This window comes from Armigeres subalbatus, chromosome 3 (genome assembly GCF_024139115.2).
Source record: "Armigeres subalbatus isolate Guangzhou_Male chromosome 3, GZ_Asu_2, whole genome shotgun sequence".
In the NCBI taxonomy this organism is placed as follows: Eukaryota; Metazoa; Arthropoda; class Insecta; order Diptera; family Culicidae; genus Armigeres; species Armigeres subalbatus.
The window spans coordinates 151,324,990-151,343,946 of record NC_085141.1 but is presented as its reverse complement, the minus strand read 5'-3'; the positions used below and the strand labels follow the sequence as shown (position 1 = coordinate 151,343,946).

The 18,957-nt window shown below is 37.5% G+C and overlaps 1 protein-coding gene across 2 annotated transcripts in view; it reads left to right on the top strand.

Annotated features, from left to right (window-relative positions):
- The window catches only part of LOC134219581 (solute carrier family 35 member G1), a 109,757-nt gene that overhangs the window by 70,437 nt on the left and 20,363 nt on the right, over positions 1–18,957 (top strand). Inside the window, exons 2-3 of one of the 2 annotated variants that reach the window (XM_062698356.1) lie at positions 10,247–10,540; positions 10,607–10,674. In XM_062698356.1, coding sequence (XP_062554340.1) covers positions 10,338–10,540; positions 10,607–10,674 — 271 coding nt within the window. In that variant the 5' untranslated portion in view covers positions 10,247–10,337. Of the gene's footprint in view, positions 1–10,246; positions 10,541–10,606; positions 11,601–18,957 lie in introns of those variants that run through there. The other variant, XM_062698355.1, reaches the window with a different exon arrangement.

Sequence of the window (18,957 nt, the reverse complement as noted above, 5' to 3'; positions counted from 1 at the left end):
AATATCGATGCGTTGAGTTATTACGCATTGCAAGAAAAATTTGAAACCTGGAAAATCCAAAGCGCTTCCAATGAATATTTTCCAGGCTAGTGATCAATGTAGCTGATACTAGATTTGCGATGTTTTGTTTATATTTATAATTATGACATTCCTAGAAAATATGCTTTACTGAACAGAAGACATATAATTCAATAAAATGTTGAAAAGTTTTTAAATTTTGTGTGCCTCAGGGGTCAGCAGAAGCATTGCGATTTGTTTTGGGAATTGACTGCGGGCTCTGGCAACCTTTAGCAAGGTGTTTCTGCATGTATCTGCAAACTAGTAAAGCAATAGCGTTTCACTCAGAACCAAGGTCAGAATGCACTAGACCAAATCTTGGTATCGGGTGGATCTCTTAACAAAACCGACACGAAGACCTTCGAACGAAATGGAAGGTCAGCTCAGGTTCAATAAGCCGCCGATAAAACCAATTATAACGAATAGTGTAGGCGCTTTGTGACGTAGGTATAACGGAATAACTATTAGCTAACTATTAGCTTCCCTGAGTAACTGCACCACAGAAAATTAAATGTGTGTAAAGAAAACATCAATGAAGAACTGAACTGTGTTAAAATTGATATTGATGCGAAGGTTTTCAAAATACATTGGTGCCTCAAGGAATCAATCCTTTGCATTTCGGATTAGTTTGCACCTAGTCAGAGAACTGATAATTGATTTTTACATGTTTATAGGCACGCCATTGAAATGATTGGATTGCATGACAGTTGATTTGTTTTAATAATTTGAACTCAATTCAACGCACACTATATATGATTTGTTCTATGCGGGGATTGCCCTCTGCGCGTTATTTCCGCGGAGCTATCCAAATTTTTCTTTTTCTCCGTAATACATCGTTGCTTCCATATCAACGCGTATAAGGGCCGATGTCCACGTAGCGGTTTTTCAAGCTGCGTTGACGCAGCGTTACTCGGCGTTGAATCAGGCTGGGAATGCACACGACAAGCGGTAATTTGCCGCAAAACTTCTACCGGCAAACCTATCTGTCACGCCAAATGTCATTCGTCTGCCAAGCTGTTGTCAGTTTCATTTTCCTTTCTCTCCCAATATGAATCGAGTCATCGATTCACATGAAGACATCAAACGTGAAATATTTGAAGTAGGGGAAAGGAGGATTTGGCAGGTTTTGTTCTATTATTGTCAGGGGGGTTTTTGTCGACCGAATTTTATGAAATTTGCCCACAATATTCTTTTATATGCAAAGAATGTTTAGGCCAAATTTGAGCATAATCAATCATAAAAAAACCCTGACAATAATAGAACAAAACCTGCCAAAGCCGTCATTCCCCTTATTACAAATATAACAGTTTGATTTTGATTTGTATGAAGCTCATTGCCCCCGAACAAGAATCAAAGGGTAATGCTATTAAAAACATGTCATGATATATGATGGCAGACTAGAGACAGTAACTCAGTATTATCCCAAAATAAAAAGTTCCATTGATGCTATTTAGTAGAGAGTAGAAAAATCAATTCACTGTCGATTTAAAAGTCTCCCATTACTTCTAAAATGAAAAGTTTGAACTTTTGAAATTAATTGTAGATCTGTGAAATTGAAATCGTGCCACACAATCCGATTATTTAAAAACACGTTCTCAATACAGACAGAGAGGCAGAAATTTGGTATTGCTTTGCTTAATCCCAATATATTTTTTACAATCATAATAAATAAATATTGTTACAATGTCATAATGTTCTTTATTTCCAACATAAATTTATTACTTCATATGGGGAGATTAAACTTGAAAAGTAGTGGATCCAAAAATTTAATTGTCTTGTCTTGTGATATACGGGGTACGATTTTTCATTAGTTTCATTTATTGGCTAAATAAATAGGGACGAATCATTTTATTCCCTAATAAAAAAGTCATTAAACATTTTGGTCTGATACTGCAGCCGCTCTTACATATTTGGTACTCTAAAATTTAGATTTTAAAATTTATTAAATATTAATTTCAAATTTATTTAATAAATTCTCACTCCACAGCAACACGGACCGATCGCAGTACCGTTGCCCACAACACTACACTCTGAGAAAAATCTATACTAAATAGATTAAAAATCATTCTAAATGGCTATTCGCCTGGTTGACCCCTAGTTCGTATAAGTGTCATATAAACGAGCTTAGTATAACTTTGATTTATTATGACAAAGTATACTTTGAGGCCACAGCTTTTTCTTTATGGAGATGGATTCTGCAGTTGATTGGTTTGTTTTGCTCCCAGGAAAGAGAAAAATGATGAACATAAATATAACACAAATATTTTATTATTATCCAAATGCTTTGAAAACAAGTTGTAATTAGTCATTAACACTTATTGACAGGATATCGGGGACCATCCTGGTTGATTTGAGATAATGTGAGTAAGTTTAAAAAAACGTCTCCTACTCCAACTAGTGAGTCCAAATTTGTAGAACCAAAAAATTCTACCGATCTCAGTTTGTAATGACTTGCTTAGTGCGTTTTTTTTCTGGCAAAATCCTTCGTCAATAGTCCACCGTTTATAAATAACTCTCACTTCCGAGCTCACACCTTTGTGTTTTCAGCATGCATGCGTTGAAGTTCCAGCGCTGTAATCTTTCTGAAATAATTAAATCAAATTATATAACAATATTGTCATGATAATGCTTTTTATGCAGTAGAGGGCATACCTTTTAGAAGAATGGAAACATTCCACTTTGAGAAGGGTTTTCCATTTCCATGTTCGTGAAGCTGCAGTTCAGCGTCTAGTCACCATCTTCAGCGAAAGGAGCACATTCAGAAAATGTTTGTCCGATTTTAGCACTTCCACGCATCTTCCGTAAGGGGGTTTTATTTGAAAATGGCTTTCAGATGTTTATTTTATTGATCCGGCAAACTTTGTAGGTTTCGAATGAGCAAATAAATATTTTTTACGGTATCTCTCGGAACGGTATACGGTGCAAATAAAGTTGTGTGCCAATGCCAAAATTTACGTGCAAATCATTCATAGATTAATTTTTAATTTCAGATAGCATAAACTTTAATCTATTGATAGTTTAAGTTACAAAAATGCCATCATAGGTTACATTTTAATATAAAAGCGAATTATTTTATTTCTGAGTGTAGAAGAGTCGCAGAAGAATCTTTTTAAAATTGCAATCAACATTGTTTGACGACATGCTTCCGTTGACATTCCTAAAAACATGTACATCTATCAGCAATAGAAAAGCTAAGATATACGGTATCAAATTGAATTTTGCCTGCTCCATCATTCAGTCCAAAACTGTCACATCGCCATTTGTTCGGAAATTAATTTATTCTATTAAAGTTGGTACAATACAATACAATCAACGTCACTACACTATCGCGCACATATTTCCGTTGACTTTAACTCTATTCGCCACCCTGGGATGTTTGCTTGTCAGTTCTTTCGAAAGGTGTTTTGATCACGACTGCACTATAGGATTTCGGGCGGTCATTAATCGAAAATGTCATGTCTTCCGAATTATTTTAAAATATTTTCTCTCCATTGTCAATACTCTAATTAAGAGAAATTCTGAATTTGAAAGTCTCTAGGTGCACTAGTTCCAAAGATATAAGGTGTCAAAGTCAGAAATGGGTAAAAGTTAACAAATTTCCTGAAAAATATTTTACTTTCAACTATTTATTGAAATATTTTCTTAATGTTTTTCTTTAATGTTAATACATCATTACAAAGGTAATTGTATGTTTAAAATGGTATGCAAAAACTAATGGTTACATTGTGAAAAAAAATGAAAAAATGCGGAAACAATATTTTTTTCCAAAAACGACGTTATTTTCAACTTTGATAGTGAAGAACTTTTTTCCTCAGAAATCCCCGGGTTCTTTTATGATGCACATCAAGGACGAAGCTTCGACTAAAATTTCCGAAATAATTTCTTGCCAGTATTTGCAATTAACAGAGTTAAATCACTTTGATTTTTTTTCATTTATTTTTTTTTACTGTGTTTTGCCTCTCGTACCTCCTAAGGTTAATGCTCATTCCAAAAACGAATGTTTGATAGAAGGCCCGAGATCCGTAGTGGTATATATCAACTAACTCAGCTCGAAGAATTGAGGTGATGTCTGTATGGTGTGTGCATGCGCGTCTGTATGTATGTGCGCAAATCGCCATTTAGACGCTTATTTGTGTACGATTTTCTCGCAACAAGTTTCATTCTGACGGGAAATCTAGTCCCATCGTTTCCTATTGAAAATGGGCCAGACTGAACTATGGGCTCAAAGGGTATGGTCAAAATAATATGTATTGGTAATAACTTCTGACTTTATTTATAACATTTTTTAACTTTCAAAGGAGTGAATGAATAAAACCCCCAATACAATGCAGCACAACGGTAACGGTAACGGAATTTATATTTCCTGTCAAATTTTACTGGTTCCGTCGCTATTCCGCTGAATTGCGTTTGGGGCTTGAGTGGTTTGAGTCATTTCCTAAACCTATTTTTCTGAGCTATTCATTAGCTACTGATGGAGAACTAAATATGAGGTTTCATAGTATGTAAATATTTATAAATCTCATGGAATCAATAATTCCCTGACATGTTTATTGCAAAAGTAAAGACGAACAATATCTTAGTTAGTACGTGAGAGTATGAAATTCTTGCTAGTGTTCATGAATGTCTGGCTAAAGGTAGGGAAATATTTATTCACTCATCTACACTTTGAGGTTCACTGGCTGAACAACCAGAGGAAAGTCAATATAAAAAGAAGAATTTAGAACTCATAATGCAAGAAAATGATCAAGAGAGGCAAATGTTGATATTTTCTTCGTGCCTTACATATGAATCAGATCTATTTTAAGCTCGATTTGGATAACGAGGAGACATTGGAAAAAAAATTCACTTAGTTATTCTTATGCCATGCGTAATTTTGTAATATTTGAAGATTTTAAAAGTTCTTTATCCTCTGATATACTTTAGATGAATTCATGTCATCTTCCATCGTTGATGGAATTGAAGAAAATATCATTAAAGATTTAAACCTTCACACAGAAAAGAATGATGCTATATATAATCTTGTAGAAATCATGAAAAACAAATCAAAATAATTTTAAATAGTGTTGTTATTCAAATTGAAAGAAATTTGCTTTTCGGAACAATGGAGCATTGTGGAATGAATGAATGTTCACATTTTTTGAGAATATATTATTCTCATTTATTTTTTGAATAACTTGTACAAATGTCATGGGATTGCGATTTAATTTGCTAATAACCCTTTTTCAAAAGTTATTTCCAATTCTGATTCTTTAAGAAAATTGTTTAACTATTTTTAGTGGAATGTTTTCACTGTCATAAGACGAGTTTAGTAAAATTCCATTTTATTCCAATTCAACTCGTATTAGTTCTACATATACGTATTTCGACCTGTTAGGACGTCTTCAGTGTCTCGTACTTTACTGTTCTTGACTTCTGATTCTTTGATTAACATTTAATGCTTTAGGATCCTTCAGAACCTAGTACTTTGTCAAACAGATTGTTCTTAAATACAAATTCAGTGAGGCATGAGAGTAAGAACAAAAAAATATCACTGAATGTCATGAAATTAATGTCTTTTAACATTAATTCGGTTCTCTCGCCGCCAACTTCCAGATTTAGAGCAATGAAAAGTTATTAGATTTATGGGTAGGGGAGGAGTTTTGTTACTTTCTTCCCACAAAAATTGCTGATTTTCCTCAAAAAATATACAAAAATATATAGACGACAGTCCACAAATGAGGATGGAGAAAGGGGGAGGGTTCATGATGTCCATAAATTGCTGTACTTAGTTTTTGTACAACCCCTTCCTTCTCCTCAAGAAAACATATAAAATTAAACTTCCTAAATTGGATTGCTTTGTCACGTTAATCGAATTTATGAAAAAAAATATTACGTAATTCATAGACGATCCCTAAAGGGGGGGGGTGTTAGAAATTATATATTCATGCTATTTCGACCATACACAGCTAAAGCAAAGTGGAAAATCACTTGAAAAGTCCAATTTTATTTTTGACCGCTCGCTTGTATGGGGATCCCCCATAGTGCGACTGGTATTAACATAACTATCACTAGCACTATTATTTAAAGAAGTTAGATTTGAAACTTTTGTTATTTGCAAACTAATTTACGAAATCAAAATCAACTGATTTGCGAAGTATTTTTGTTTGTTTTGATTTCGCTCTGAAAGATTCCTCGCGTGCACACTGCGTTCCTGTGGGGAATTGCGGTGACCTTGCGATAGCTCTCGCCGCAAATGAGACGCGTGTCGACGCCGCGTTAACGCAAGTGCGTGTGCATGATTCTATTTGATGTTGGGTACTTCGTACCGCAATTGCGTTGACGCCGCGTGCACGCAAGTTCAAAACCGCTACGTGGACATCGGCCCTACACGGTAACACCGGCATACTCATTTTAGGAGTACTTTTTATTCATATTTGAGAATATTGCCTATACGTCAAAAAACGCGTACTTTTAAATTATTGATGGGGAGTATTTTTCACTCTTTTTAGAGAATGTAAATGGAATTAAAAATGCGTACAAAGTAGTATTTCGGAGAAAAGAAAATTTCATATCCAAACATATTACGGAGAAAAAGAAAAATTTGGAAGGCTACGCGGAAATAACGCGCAGAGGGCAATCTCCGCATAGAACAAATCATACATAGTGTGCGTTGAATTGAATTCAATAATTAGAACAAATTAAATGTCATTAAGTCCCAACAATTTGAATGCTGTGTACATAAGCATGTAATAAATAATTATTCCAACACCAAAGACTAATTAGTCTTTTTCATTGCCCTACCATTGTATAAACAGATTGAAGAGAGAAAAAATTGATCCCTTGGCCCGTTGTATTATTAAAACCATTATAGTAAAGTTAATTTTACCCCAAAAGTGTTCCTGATTATGTTGGTGTTGACTGCATAAAAATCTAATATACATTGGTTCAGTGCTTCAGTGTTATGGTTTCATGTTCTTAAACTCTTATATAATGATTGGTTACGGGCGGCTTAATGAACCTGGATGGATCTTCTGCCTTACCATGAGGGCACCGTATCAAGTCTGTTAGAAAATACATACTACCCAGCACCAGAAGCGCACTAGCTATGAGCGAAGCGCAGTCGCTAAGGTAGGGTCTGCATGTAGATGCTGCTTTTCATATAAGCTCCCCAGCTTTGACAAGCTCCACAACTCGCAGTGGCCAGGCGTGGGGTCGTCAAGTCCTTGGGCATAGTCCTCGCTGCCCCCTAAAATAACAATCTTTGACTTATAAATTTCATACAGTCATATGTATAAGTCTTTTCTATTCGGTAATTTATTCTTTCGCGCAGTAAAATATTTTTGTTTCGGAATTGTGCGATTCCCCACTGGCAAATTTCCAGTAGAAATGTAAAGCCATCGAATAAGAAGAGCCTTAAACATCCTCACTAATCCTGTTCCTCTTCAGATTGATTCATTTAGAAATGCCAAAATTATAAATATAAACAAAACATAGCAAATTTACCATAGCTGTCTTGGATTACTGGCCAAATTCCTGGCCATTTTCCAGGTTTCCAAATTTTTCTTGCAATGCGTAATAACCAAATTAGTTTACTGACACCAGCAGGGAAAAGGAAATATAAAAAATCAATTAAAAAGCAACTAGTAAATAAAATTAATGCTCGACGAACAATTTAGTAAAGCTCGTAAGTTTATATTCCTAATTTTTAAATGTTCTATAATTGAAAATATATACAGTTAAAGCTTTCAACTATGAGGTGTTCGAAATTTCGAATCTGATGGCGGATTGCAGTATACTATTAATGGACATTTCCAAACAGGTGAGTTGTTTTTGAACGAGAACACGTCTGAGAATTAAATGTTTAAATAATATTTTTGGTTCATATTCCCTTTTGCAGCTTGATGACAACACCCGTACCTTTGTTGAAGACTTCCTCCAGCGCATCCAATTATCATAAGCCGACTAGACGAAGCAGCTCCGGTCGGAGATCGAGGCATGCAAGGAACAGACTCGAAGCAAGCTCGGGTGAACAAGCAATTAGCTACCGAGGAGCAGGAGAATAAAGAGCGGGAAGCCCGTTTGGGTCCGGGAGGTTTGGATTCGTAAAAGTGTTTTCGAGACCCTCTCCGAAGTGTAGCAAAAGTGTTACGAGACGCCCGACATAAGCAGAAAGCGCTGAGCACACCACGGAGCACACTGCCCGAGAAGGGAACTCGCTGTAACTTGATGTGTTTAATATGGCAATAATTTTATACGAATAAATATGACTGCATCAAAGTTCTTTTTATGATTATTACCTTATTTCATTAAGAAATCGTCTTCTCTTTTGGAAATAAATAATTCAGGAGTAAAAAGTATACATTTTACCTTTCTTATTTGTAGTAAAAAATACGCATTTTTCAGTTTGAGAAAAGGAGTAAAAAGTATGCATCGTTTGACGTATAAGTAGTATACTCATAAATGAGTAAACGAAATATACTCCTTTTATGCGTAGTTCCACTTTTCCAGCATTATGCGTACTTTATAGTCCTAAAAGAGTATATTCTGGTTACCGTGTAAGCTCATCGTTACTTACACGCCCGTTTCAAATCACTCAGAGAATGAGTGAAATTGTATTGCCGTCTCACGGAAATCTTACTCATTTTTCGTAAAAAGTGGAACTACTCAAATTTTGAGTAGAGAGACGGCAATACAATTTCACTCAGTCTCTGAGTGATTTGAAACGGGTGTGTAGAAAACAATGAAAACAAAATGAAATGCAAAACGTCATACCTGTGTTACCTTTAGGCATACCTTGTTTTTTACGCTGCGTGCACGCCGCGTTCACGTAAGGTACCAAGCATCAAATGGAGTAATGCACACGTAAAAGTGTGCACGACTACATTTGATGCTGGGTACTTTGCGTGCACGCAGCGTTAGGGCCGATGGTCACGTAGCGTTTTTTCAACGCTGCGTGCACGTGGCGTTGAAAAAACGCAGGTGTGCATCGGTGCGGCGACGCTGCGTTACCGCTTTTTTCCGATGCACATCTGCGTCCTTTTAACGCCGTGTGCACGCAGCGTTGAAAAGACGCTACGTGGACATCGGGCCTTAAAACAACGCTGGTGTGCATCGGTGCGGCGACGCTGCGTTACCGCTTTTTCCCGATGCACACATGCGTCCTTTTAACGCCGTGTGCACGCAGCGTTAAAAAGACGCTACGTGTGCATCGGGCCTTTATGACGAATTTTCAATTTTTATTTGTGACTTAAAAATCTGATGGAAATACTATTAAGTTTTAACGTAGAGCCCCATACATGATCAATCACTGCTGTGACTGGAGTTTATTTCCCAAATAATGAAAAACGTAGTCAAATTCATTTTAAATTTATTATTTGAAGAAACATATCGTAGACAGAAAAAATGTGGCGTTCGGAGCAGCATGTATAGGGTACCTCCCGACTGGTACCGTCTTTGGGAAGACAACCGTATCTGTGTGCACCGGAAATGTGAGTGGTTGGTTGGCGTGAGTGGTTAAACTAGCTGGCCTAGTGTGTCCAGTTGGAAGGTGCTCCCAATTGTGCAGTGTACAGTAGGAACCTAGTGGCGCATGGATTTGAGTTTGAACAGCTCTCGGTGGGGTTATAATGTCGGAACCTACACAGATAAAAATATGTTGTGATTTTAAATGTATTTTCATGTACATATTTACTATAGTAGATGGCGCAGATTCAACGATTCGTCAGGAAAACTGCTTAAAACTTTCACTCGTGGATTAGCGTACCATTTTTTGAAAGGTTCCAGGTTCTTGATGCTTGGCCTGGAGCCACAAACTGGAACACTCAGCCTTGCACTCCGTCTCTGCTGTGGACCGGTGTCGCCACCAGACAAGAACACATCGCGAGCAGCATACGATGATACCGAATTGTTTTTGAATTGAAAATTTATTTGTTGTGACATTATCTAATGAAAAAGCAATGTAACATTGATCGTTTTTATTAAAATAGTTAGACTTTTTTTCACTAGTTAGCGCTACAGTCAGGAAAAATAATTCGCTAATGACTCGTATGGGATTTCCAAGAGTGGGCTATCTTGTACTTTACTATCTTTGATTGAAGTGACCATTTTATTTTATGTATTTTACTATGCAACACTTCAAACAAAGTGACGATCAAATATAGTTATCAAATTCACATTAATAATGATTACATTTTGTTTTCTCCATTCTCAGTCATTACCAGGATATGTCCTAGCCTTGCAGTACCGCGCAATTCAGTGCAAACTTGGTGATAATTGTACCATACCTCGGAATAGAGAAAGTCATGCCGGAACACTTGGAATTACAACAACTGGTGGGAGGAGTGCTGCAGAGTGGTGTCCGACATCGGTCGCTTAGCTGGCTTCAATGTTCTTGTCCCTATTTGGGCATCATTCTGGCTACAGTTTCGTCGTTTTTCTTCTCACTTTGTTCGGTCATAGTTAAAGGCTTGGTGGACATCAATCCAATTGAACTGGCTACATTTCGGTGAGAAGTGACTACTTTATTTATATGTATTTTGTGTTTTATTTACCCACTGAACTATGCTTTTAGGTTCATCGGAGTTCTTCTACCATCCATTCCGATCGCCATTTACAAGCAGGAGAGAATTTTTCCACGAGGTAAGCGGATCATTTTGGTGCTACGATGTTTTGTTGGAACGACTGGGTTAATGCTGAGTTTTTATGCCTTTCGTCATATGCCACTGGCAGATGCTTCAGTAATAATTTTCTCCACGCCGGTTTTCGTTGCTATATTTGCGCGACTATTCCTTCGGGAACAGTGCGGGATGTTCAATGTGATAACAATTGTATTTACGCTGATTGGAGTTGTGCTGATTACTAGGCCACCTTACTTTTTCCATGAGTCGACCAACCTGGTCGCCGAACAGGTCATCGATACAAATTATGACTTGTGGGGTCCGGTAGCAGCCCTATCATCAACTCTGTTCGGTGCCAATGCGTACGTTTTATTGCGAGCCCTCAAAGGACTCCATTTTTCGGTGATAATGACCAATTTTGGAGCATTTGCATTGGTATACACGATTATCGTTTGCTATGTTTTGGGAGCCCTTTGTTGGCCTTTATGCGGTTCTGATCGTTTATTAGTGATAGCTCTGGCACTGTTTAGTTTTGGAGGTCAAATTCTCCTCACGTTGGCGTTACAATTCGAGCAGGCTGGCCCTGTGGCGATTGCCCGTTCTGCGGACATCGTGTTTGCTTTTATTTGGCAAATTATGTTTTTCAAGGAAACACCCAACTTTTATTCGGTACTGGGAGCTTTATTGGTGGTTAGTTCAGTTGCACTTTCCGGACTCAGAAAGTGGGCGTTGGCATTGCCCAGAGATTCAAATTTAAGAAAAAGGTTATTTTTTTTGTTTTTGGAATAAGCTTTTCGTTGCGTGATAAATATGAGATAAGCTCTTTAGAATTCTTATTCAATGCTTTATTTACACTAGCTCACAGAAGCACACAAACTGGAATCAAACTATTTAACACTACCAAAATGGTACTTTTAAAGCAAAGGAATTTACATTGACAAAATGGTAAATATTATGTTTTTATTTAGAATCAAAGAAAGAATTCTAGTCAGAACTGTAAGCTTAATGTAAAACTGAATTCTTTATGAAAACCTTTTATGGAATTGTGATTATTTTTTTAACTTATTCAGTAAACGAGAATCAGAAAATGAAAGTGCGTTTTAGATCCATGTGCTCAACAAATTAGACATGTATATAACACTAGTTTTAGTCGCATAGCAGTCTCATATCTACTTATTTTCCTATTCATATTGATATGCAATTGTAGGCAGTTTGGTGGAACGAGCTCTATTAGGAATGATTAATTGACTATTTTCAATATAAACTTTTTGCGTTGTTTAGGAACAATATCAAAAGTCCTCTTCTTATTATTGGCATTCCATTCCCCACTGGGACATTGTTGCTTCGCAGCAGTTTTCATTAACCTTTTTGTTACCGACAAAAAAACACCCTTACGTTACCGACAGGGTACCCGGGTACCCACGGACTTAAAATGATCATAACATTGTCAGTTTTTCACCGATTTTGACGATTTTGATTGCTACGGATACAGGAACTTACCCGCTATTCGATACAATGTTACAGAGAACCGATTCGGACTACCTGGTAACCGGAATTCCGGATTAACTGGGTCAAGTCTCAAATCACAGACAAACAGACGTAACACTGATGAGATTCCCATCGTCCATGCATTGAACGGTCGTTTTAAATTAAACTGATTACTCGTTTCACACCTAGAGCATCGTTTACCTTTGGATTTGACATCTCACACTAGCGCCTTCTGTTGACATTGTCGTACTAAATAACATTTCATGCAACATGCACGCGAGATGGTGATAAAGTAACTGGGCGATGGATTTTTTAGAAAATTGTTCTAACTGTCACGTCTGTTTGTCTGTGCCCAAAGTATGTGTAAATTGAAGATATATATTCAACCAGATGAAGATTTCTTGCGTCATGACTAATAAACTTCGTTGGAAATTTAAAGAATATAACTTAACTACGTTACAGGACCATCTTATGAATTAATCCCGGAACGGTTATTCCGGAAACAGGTTCCCGTCGGGCCTAAAGTGGCCACAAACTTATTCTGAAAAAAACCTGGCAATGTGGGTATCAAAATTCATGAAATTGTATCGGAAGCATGATCCGATAAGTAGTTGGACCATGGGATGGTTTGACAACGGACCGGTCATCCTGGAACAGGTTCCCGTGAGGCCTAAAGTGGCCACAAACTCATTTTGAAGAAACCCTGGCAATGTGGGTATCAAAATTCATGAAATTGTATCGAAAGCATGATCCGATAAGTAATTGGACCATTGGATGGTTTGACAACGGACCGGTCATCCTGGAACAGGTTCCCATGGGGCCTAAAGTGGCCACAAACTCATTTTGAAGAAACCCTGGCAATGTGGGTATCAAAATTCATGAAATTGTATCGAAAGCATGATCCGATAAGTAATTGGACCATAGGATGGTTTGACAACGGACCGGTCATCCTGGAACAGGTTCCCGTGGGGCCTAAAGTGGCCACAAACTCATTTTGAAGAAACCCTGGCAAAGTGGGTACCAAAATTCATGAATTTGTATCAAAAGCATGATCCGATAAGTAATTGGACCATAGGATGGTTTGACAATGGATGGGTATCAAAATTCATGAAATTCCCTCGGAAGCATGATCTTTTGGGCTATTAGGCCATAAGATGGTTTGACAATGGACCGGTCATTCTCAAACAGGTTTCCGAGGGGACCCTCATTTAGAAGAAACACTTGCTATCTTCTTTTACCGTTATTTCTTGTCAAAAGACTTAAAAATTCTTGACAGGTACTCAGAAATGATTTATAATAAACCACAGGCGCTGCAAGTATCATTGGTGTTTGCTGAATAATTTTCAAGAATAAAAAGAACGACTACAATTTTCAAAATTTTTTGTGGTGACAAAATGGGTCGAAAACGTGACAAAAGCGGGACATGATAAAATCGGGTCGAAAATGTGATAAAGTCGGAGGTAGATAAAATCAGGTGGGTGGCACGACGCCATGTTTTTGCAGCCAACATCTCAGTGTAAAATTCATGATAGTATGTGTTTTGTTTACAAACCTCACATTTGATTCTCATTAGGATACAGAACTGTCAGTGGGATACGGTCGCGCAATGTTGGCTGCAAAACAAACCTATTGTGTGAGATAGGGATGCCACCGGGCTGGATAAAATAGGGTCAACACTGTGTAACTTTTCACTTCTCTCTTCTCATTTCTCTCATTTCACTTTTCAGTTTTTACTTTCCACTTCTCACTGCTCATTTCTCACTATTCACTCCTCACTTCCCATTCGACCCAATAACCATTCGGTTCGGTCTAACAGCCATTCAGCCTAATGACCCAACATCAGTCCCATCTTCTTGGAAAAACATGTTTCCGAAAATATTCCAAGAATTTTGATGCCAGGGTGTCTTCTAAATGAGTTTGTGGCCACTAAAGGCCTTTCGGGAACTTGTTCTAGGATGATTGTTCTGGTTGATATCCATCCTGTGGTTTCAACTTTATGGATAACATATTTCCGAAACAATTCCAAGAGTTTTGATACCCATATTGCCAGGGTTTATTTTAAATGAGTTTTTGGCCCCTACGAGCCCTCCGGGAACCTGTTCCAGAATGACCGTTCCGGTTCATATCCATCCTACACAGAAAAAAAATATGAAATATAAACAGCGCGTAAAGCTTGACATGCGGAAATTTACGCAATTCTACGCCGAAATGGTCCTCTTCCTAACAAGGTTGCTTGAAACCTGAGATGAGATAAGACATCTCACTGTCTCTTTTTGAAACCATTTGCCTGTCAGAAAAGGTCATTGATTGGGAGATTTGACAGACGCCGGCAAGCGCAGCGTTGCTTTATTTTGCTAGTGGGTGCTATGTTATTACTTTCGCGGTGTTGCTAGTAGTCGGGGATTTTCCGACCTCAGTTCCTAAAGAAACAAGTAAACACGAATAAACGTTTCTTTCAAATATTTAAACGTGGAATATAATAAATAATAAAAATGTTGTAATAATAGTCAGAACTGCAATTATGACGTACAAATGAACAGGCCAGCATTCGATAATTATTGCTTGAAGCTTATTTGTCTGGTTGATTTTCAGTTAGTTAATAAAGTTGGTCACACTGGAGCTGCCCGTTGCGTGGATTGTGGATAATTTGTGTGAAGGCATTCAGCTTCGAGATGTCTTATCTCATCTCAGCTTGAAACTTGTATACACTGAACCCAAACATCCTCCTCATATTGACTGATAGCTGTTTTGCTCCCGCCCTTTAAGGTGATTATACAATAAAGCCAGAAATCGGCCATTTTGTAAACCACGTGCTTTTCCAATATTTTTTTCAAGAGCACGAGATGAAAGAACCATAACGCGTATGGGGCTGAAATAATGGTAGATCGTTTGCTTAGTTATGCTGAACAATCATAATTTGAGTTTCGGCACTGTACGACAACTATTACGCCACATTTGGGCTTTTAGAATTGTATGTAGATAAACGTGTGGTGAATTTGAAATTCACCACGGGCTTCATTCTATAATCACCTTAAGGTGATTGTGCAATCAAGCCATGTGGTGAATTTTAAATTCACCACACGGCTTTCTACTCCTATTATCAAAAGTTCAAATCTAGTGTTATAATTTTCGTACAATGCTGAAATTAAAGTCGATTATTTAGCATAAGTAAGCAAACGATCTACGAATGTTTCATCCCCATGGACGTTGTGCTTGTCATAATTCGTGCTCTTGAAAAATCACTAGAAAAAGCACGTGCTTTCCAAGATGGCCGATTTGTGGCTTTATTGTATAACCACCTTAACAATTGTCATCCACTTTTCGGATGACTCGCATTCGACTGTGTGCGACTCGGATGATAATCCTCTGTATGCGAATCATCCAGCAACCGAATGATGCTAAAACAGAATATGAATGATGGTTCGAATAGAATACGAAAGCGGAAACGATGGTAAGCAGATGATATAAATATCGATAATGAATAGAAACCATTGAATTTGGAAGTGAAAATCATAAAGGAGATGAGGAATGATTTGTGTGAGTAAAATTCAATTTGCTTATTTATTTAAAACGTTTATTGTTTTTGGTTTGAATCAAATTCTTTTCTGTACGGATGAGCTCGCGAATGAGGAAATATTTTGTCGCACATATCTCGGTCTCGGTGCACTATTAGATTTGTATACGCGCGGTGCAGCGATATCCATATTACGTAGGGCAGACGGAAAACCTTGCGGAAAAAGCGCAGATTTATTCTTACATTTATCGCAACTTTTGCCGGAATCCCGACGGAAGTCCAAGCACTATCCGGATTCCTCATGACGAAGCTCTCTCGTGCTCAGCTAAAAATCACTGGAGTTTGTATTTTTTCAGGAGTTGTCGACGAAAACATTTTCGCAATAAATATTTCTGTAAATGATGCTACAATATAATTAGTACAAATAGTTTTCTTTTCAAATAAATTCATATTAATTAACTTACCATTACTGCTTGCGGAGACCTGATGTTCTTAGTTATACTTTCGATTTCAAAATGGTGAAGCATCTCCAACAGCTCAGAAAACATCATTCGTCAACACTCGGGTATCGTATGATTTGCGTTTTAGGGGCCACCCTAATCGTTTATCATCCGTTTAGTGGATGATTTTCTTTCGATGGAATACAAAACTCGAATCAACTGATGTGTCATTTTGCACTGGTGTGAAAATCAGTCGACTTTCGAATGAATTTTTTAATCATTTTCGCAGATGTTTCATTCGCCTCGGATAATCATGCGCTTTTTGAAGTAGTCATTTGAAAATAAGGGTGAATGCTATTTCAGTCGATATTAGGTGGAGGTTTGGGCTCAGTGTACAATATTGACGATTCACGTCAAATATTGTATACACACTTAAAATATTTTACAGTATACGGTAATTTTTTACCGAACTTTCAACAGCTGAACGTTCGGTAATCAGTTCGGTAAACCAAAACGTTTACAGATCGTTCGGTAGTTTGATTTTGTGATGATCTTTCAAAATATACCGTACAGTTCGGTAGTTTCATAACAAAAACTACCGAACGCTTCGGTACTTTGATATTTTGACGAAAAAATATAAATATAAATATTGAATGCTTTCAATGATTGTTATTGAATAAATACATTTGTGGTTTTGAAACATAATATTTCTTTAATTAATTTGCTTTTAATTGAACTTGGCTTACATTAGATTATAATAAACATATTCTCCGAACCAACAAAAATCCCGCAATCGAACGAAATGACTACGGTAATGGCAGGAAGGAACGGAAAATATATAAAGTGTTTGCCAAACTCTGTTTCTGTCGCCGTTCCATTGCATTCAGGGCTACGCGGTGTGAAGATATTTAAAATAAATCCGAATGCATGCATTTCTCAGCAGAAAAATATCACCAAAGAAGAATCTGAAAAGAATATTATAACGTTGAATATTGAACTGCTTCAATCAAGAACGCATGAAATACCTGTTATTATGTCTCCTTTTGATGTCTGATCGTGTTTTTTCATGGCGAATCCGCTGAAAAATTATGACCGTTTCTTGATAAAAAAGTCTTGAGCTAACCGCTGTCTGCAAACAGTTTCTGATTGGACAAGTCAAGCTTTGACAGTTTAACAGCTCAACCTAGTTTACCGAAGTACTGTAATACAGAATCTGTTTTACAGTTTGTTCGGTGTTAATTTTACCGTATACGGTAATAAATAGATTTTACAGTACGTTCTGTAAGTTCAAATACCGAACTCTGTCATATAATTTTTGAATTACAGTTTGATCGGTAACATTTTACAGATATCCGGTAAAATAAATGTTTTTAACCGAACTTACTGTAACTTTTAATGTTTACCGAAGTTTTTCGTCAAACAAATTACCGAACAGAGAATTCTATTTTAAGTGTGTACACACTCAGAATAATTTACAGTGTACGGTAATTTTTTACCGAACTTTCAACAGCTGAACGTACGGTAATCAGTTCGGTAAACTAAAAAAATTACCGAACATTCGGTACTTTTATTTTGTGATGATCTGTCAAAAAGTACCATACCGTTCGGTAAATTGAGAATCAAAATTACCGAACGTTTCGGTGATTTTATTGTTTTCAATTAATATATTAGTGTTTAATGCTTTCATTAGTAATAAAACAAAACACTTAAAGTTTTGAACATTACATTTCTTTATTTATTTTCTTCAATCAATAGACACAAGTTTTTCAAATTGAAAAATATGGAAAACAATGCTACCCTCCATCAAAAAGATGCAACATCTTATGTGTGTTTTATCGTTTTATTGCGATATGTTTTTTTTTCGGCTTGTAATAATTCATGCCATTCCTCCATCATCAAAATTTATATGAATATGTACTAGAACTGCATAGGCAAAGGTAATATTTAGGAGAAAAAAAAGCTGAAAAAATGTGATTGCGTTAGTAAATGACTTTATTGTCCAAGAACGAAACATACCTGTTATTATTTTGCCGTACAGTATACTACCATGTTTTTTCCCGAAAGAATATTTTTTAAACGCACCTACCCGAAAGAGGAAAACCTAGTATATGCTGAAGTGGACGTTTTAGAGATACTGATTTTTTGAAAATGAGCTCCTTGGGACGATTAATGATTTATTTATTTATTTATCATCAGACTAAGGCCGGAGTGGCCTGTACTGCACATAAAAGACTTCTCCATTCAGCTCGGTCCATGGCTGCACTTCGACAACCACGCAGTCTGCGGAGGGTCCGCAAGTCGTCCTCCACCTGATCGATCCACCTTGCCCGCTGTGCACCTCGCCTTCTTGTTCCCGTCGGATCGTTGTCGAGAACCATTTTCACCGGATTACTGTCCGACATTCTGGCTACGTGCCCGGCCCACCGCAGTCTTCCGATTTTCGCGGTGTGAACGATGGATGGTTCTCCCAACAGCTGATGCAACTCGTGGTTCATTCGCCTCCTCCACGTACCGTCCGCCATCTGCACCCCACCATAGATGGTACGCAACACTTTCCTTTCGAAAACTCCCAGTGCGCGTTGGTCCTCCACGAGCATCGTCCAGGTCTCGTGTCTGTAGAGAACTACCGGTCTTATAAGCGTTTTGTAGATAGTCAGTTTGGTACGGCGGCGAACTCTATTCGATCGGAGCGTCTTGCGGAGTCCAAAGTACGTACGATTTCCAGCCACTATGCGTCTCCGAATTTCTCTGCTGGTATCGTTATCGACGGTCACCAGTGAGCCCAAGTACACGAATTCTGCAACCACCTCGATTTCGTCACCACCGATAGAAACCCGTGGTGGGTGGCTCACATTGACCTCTC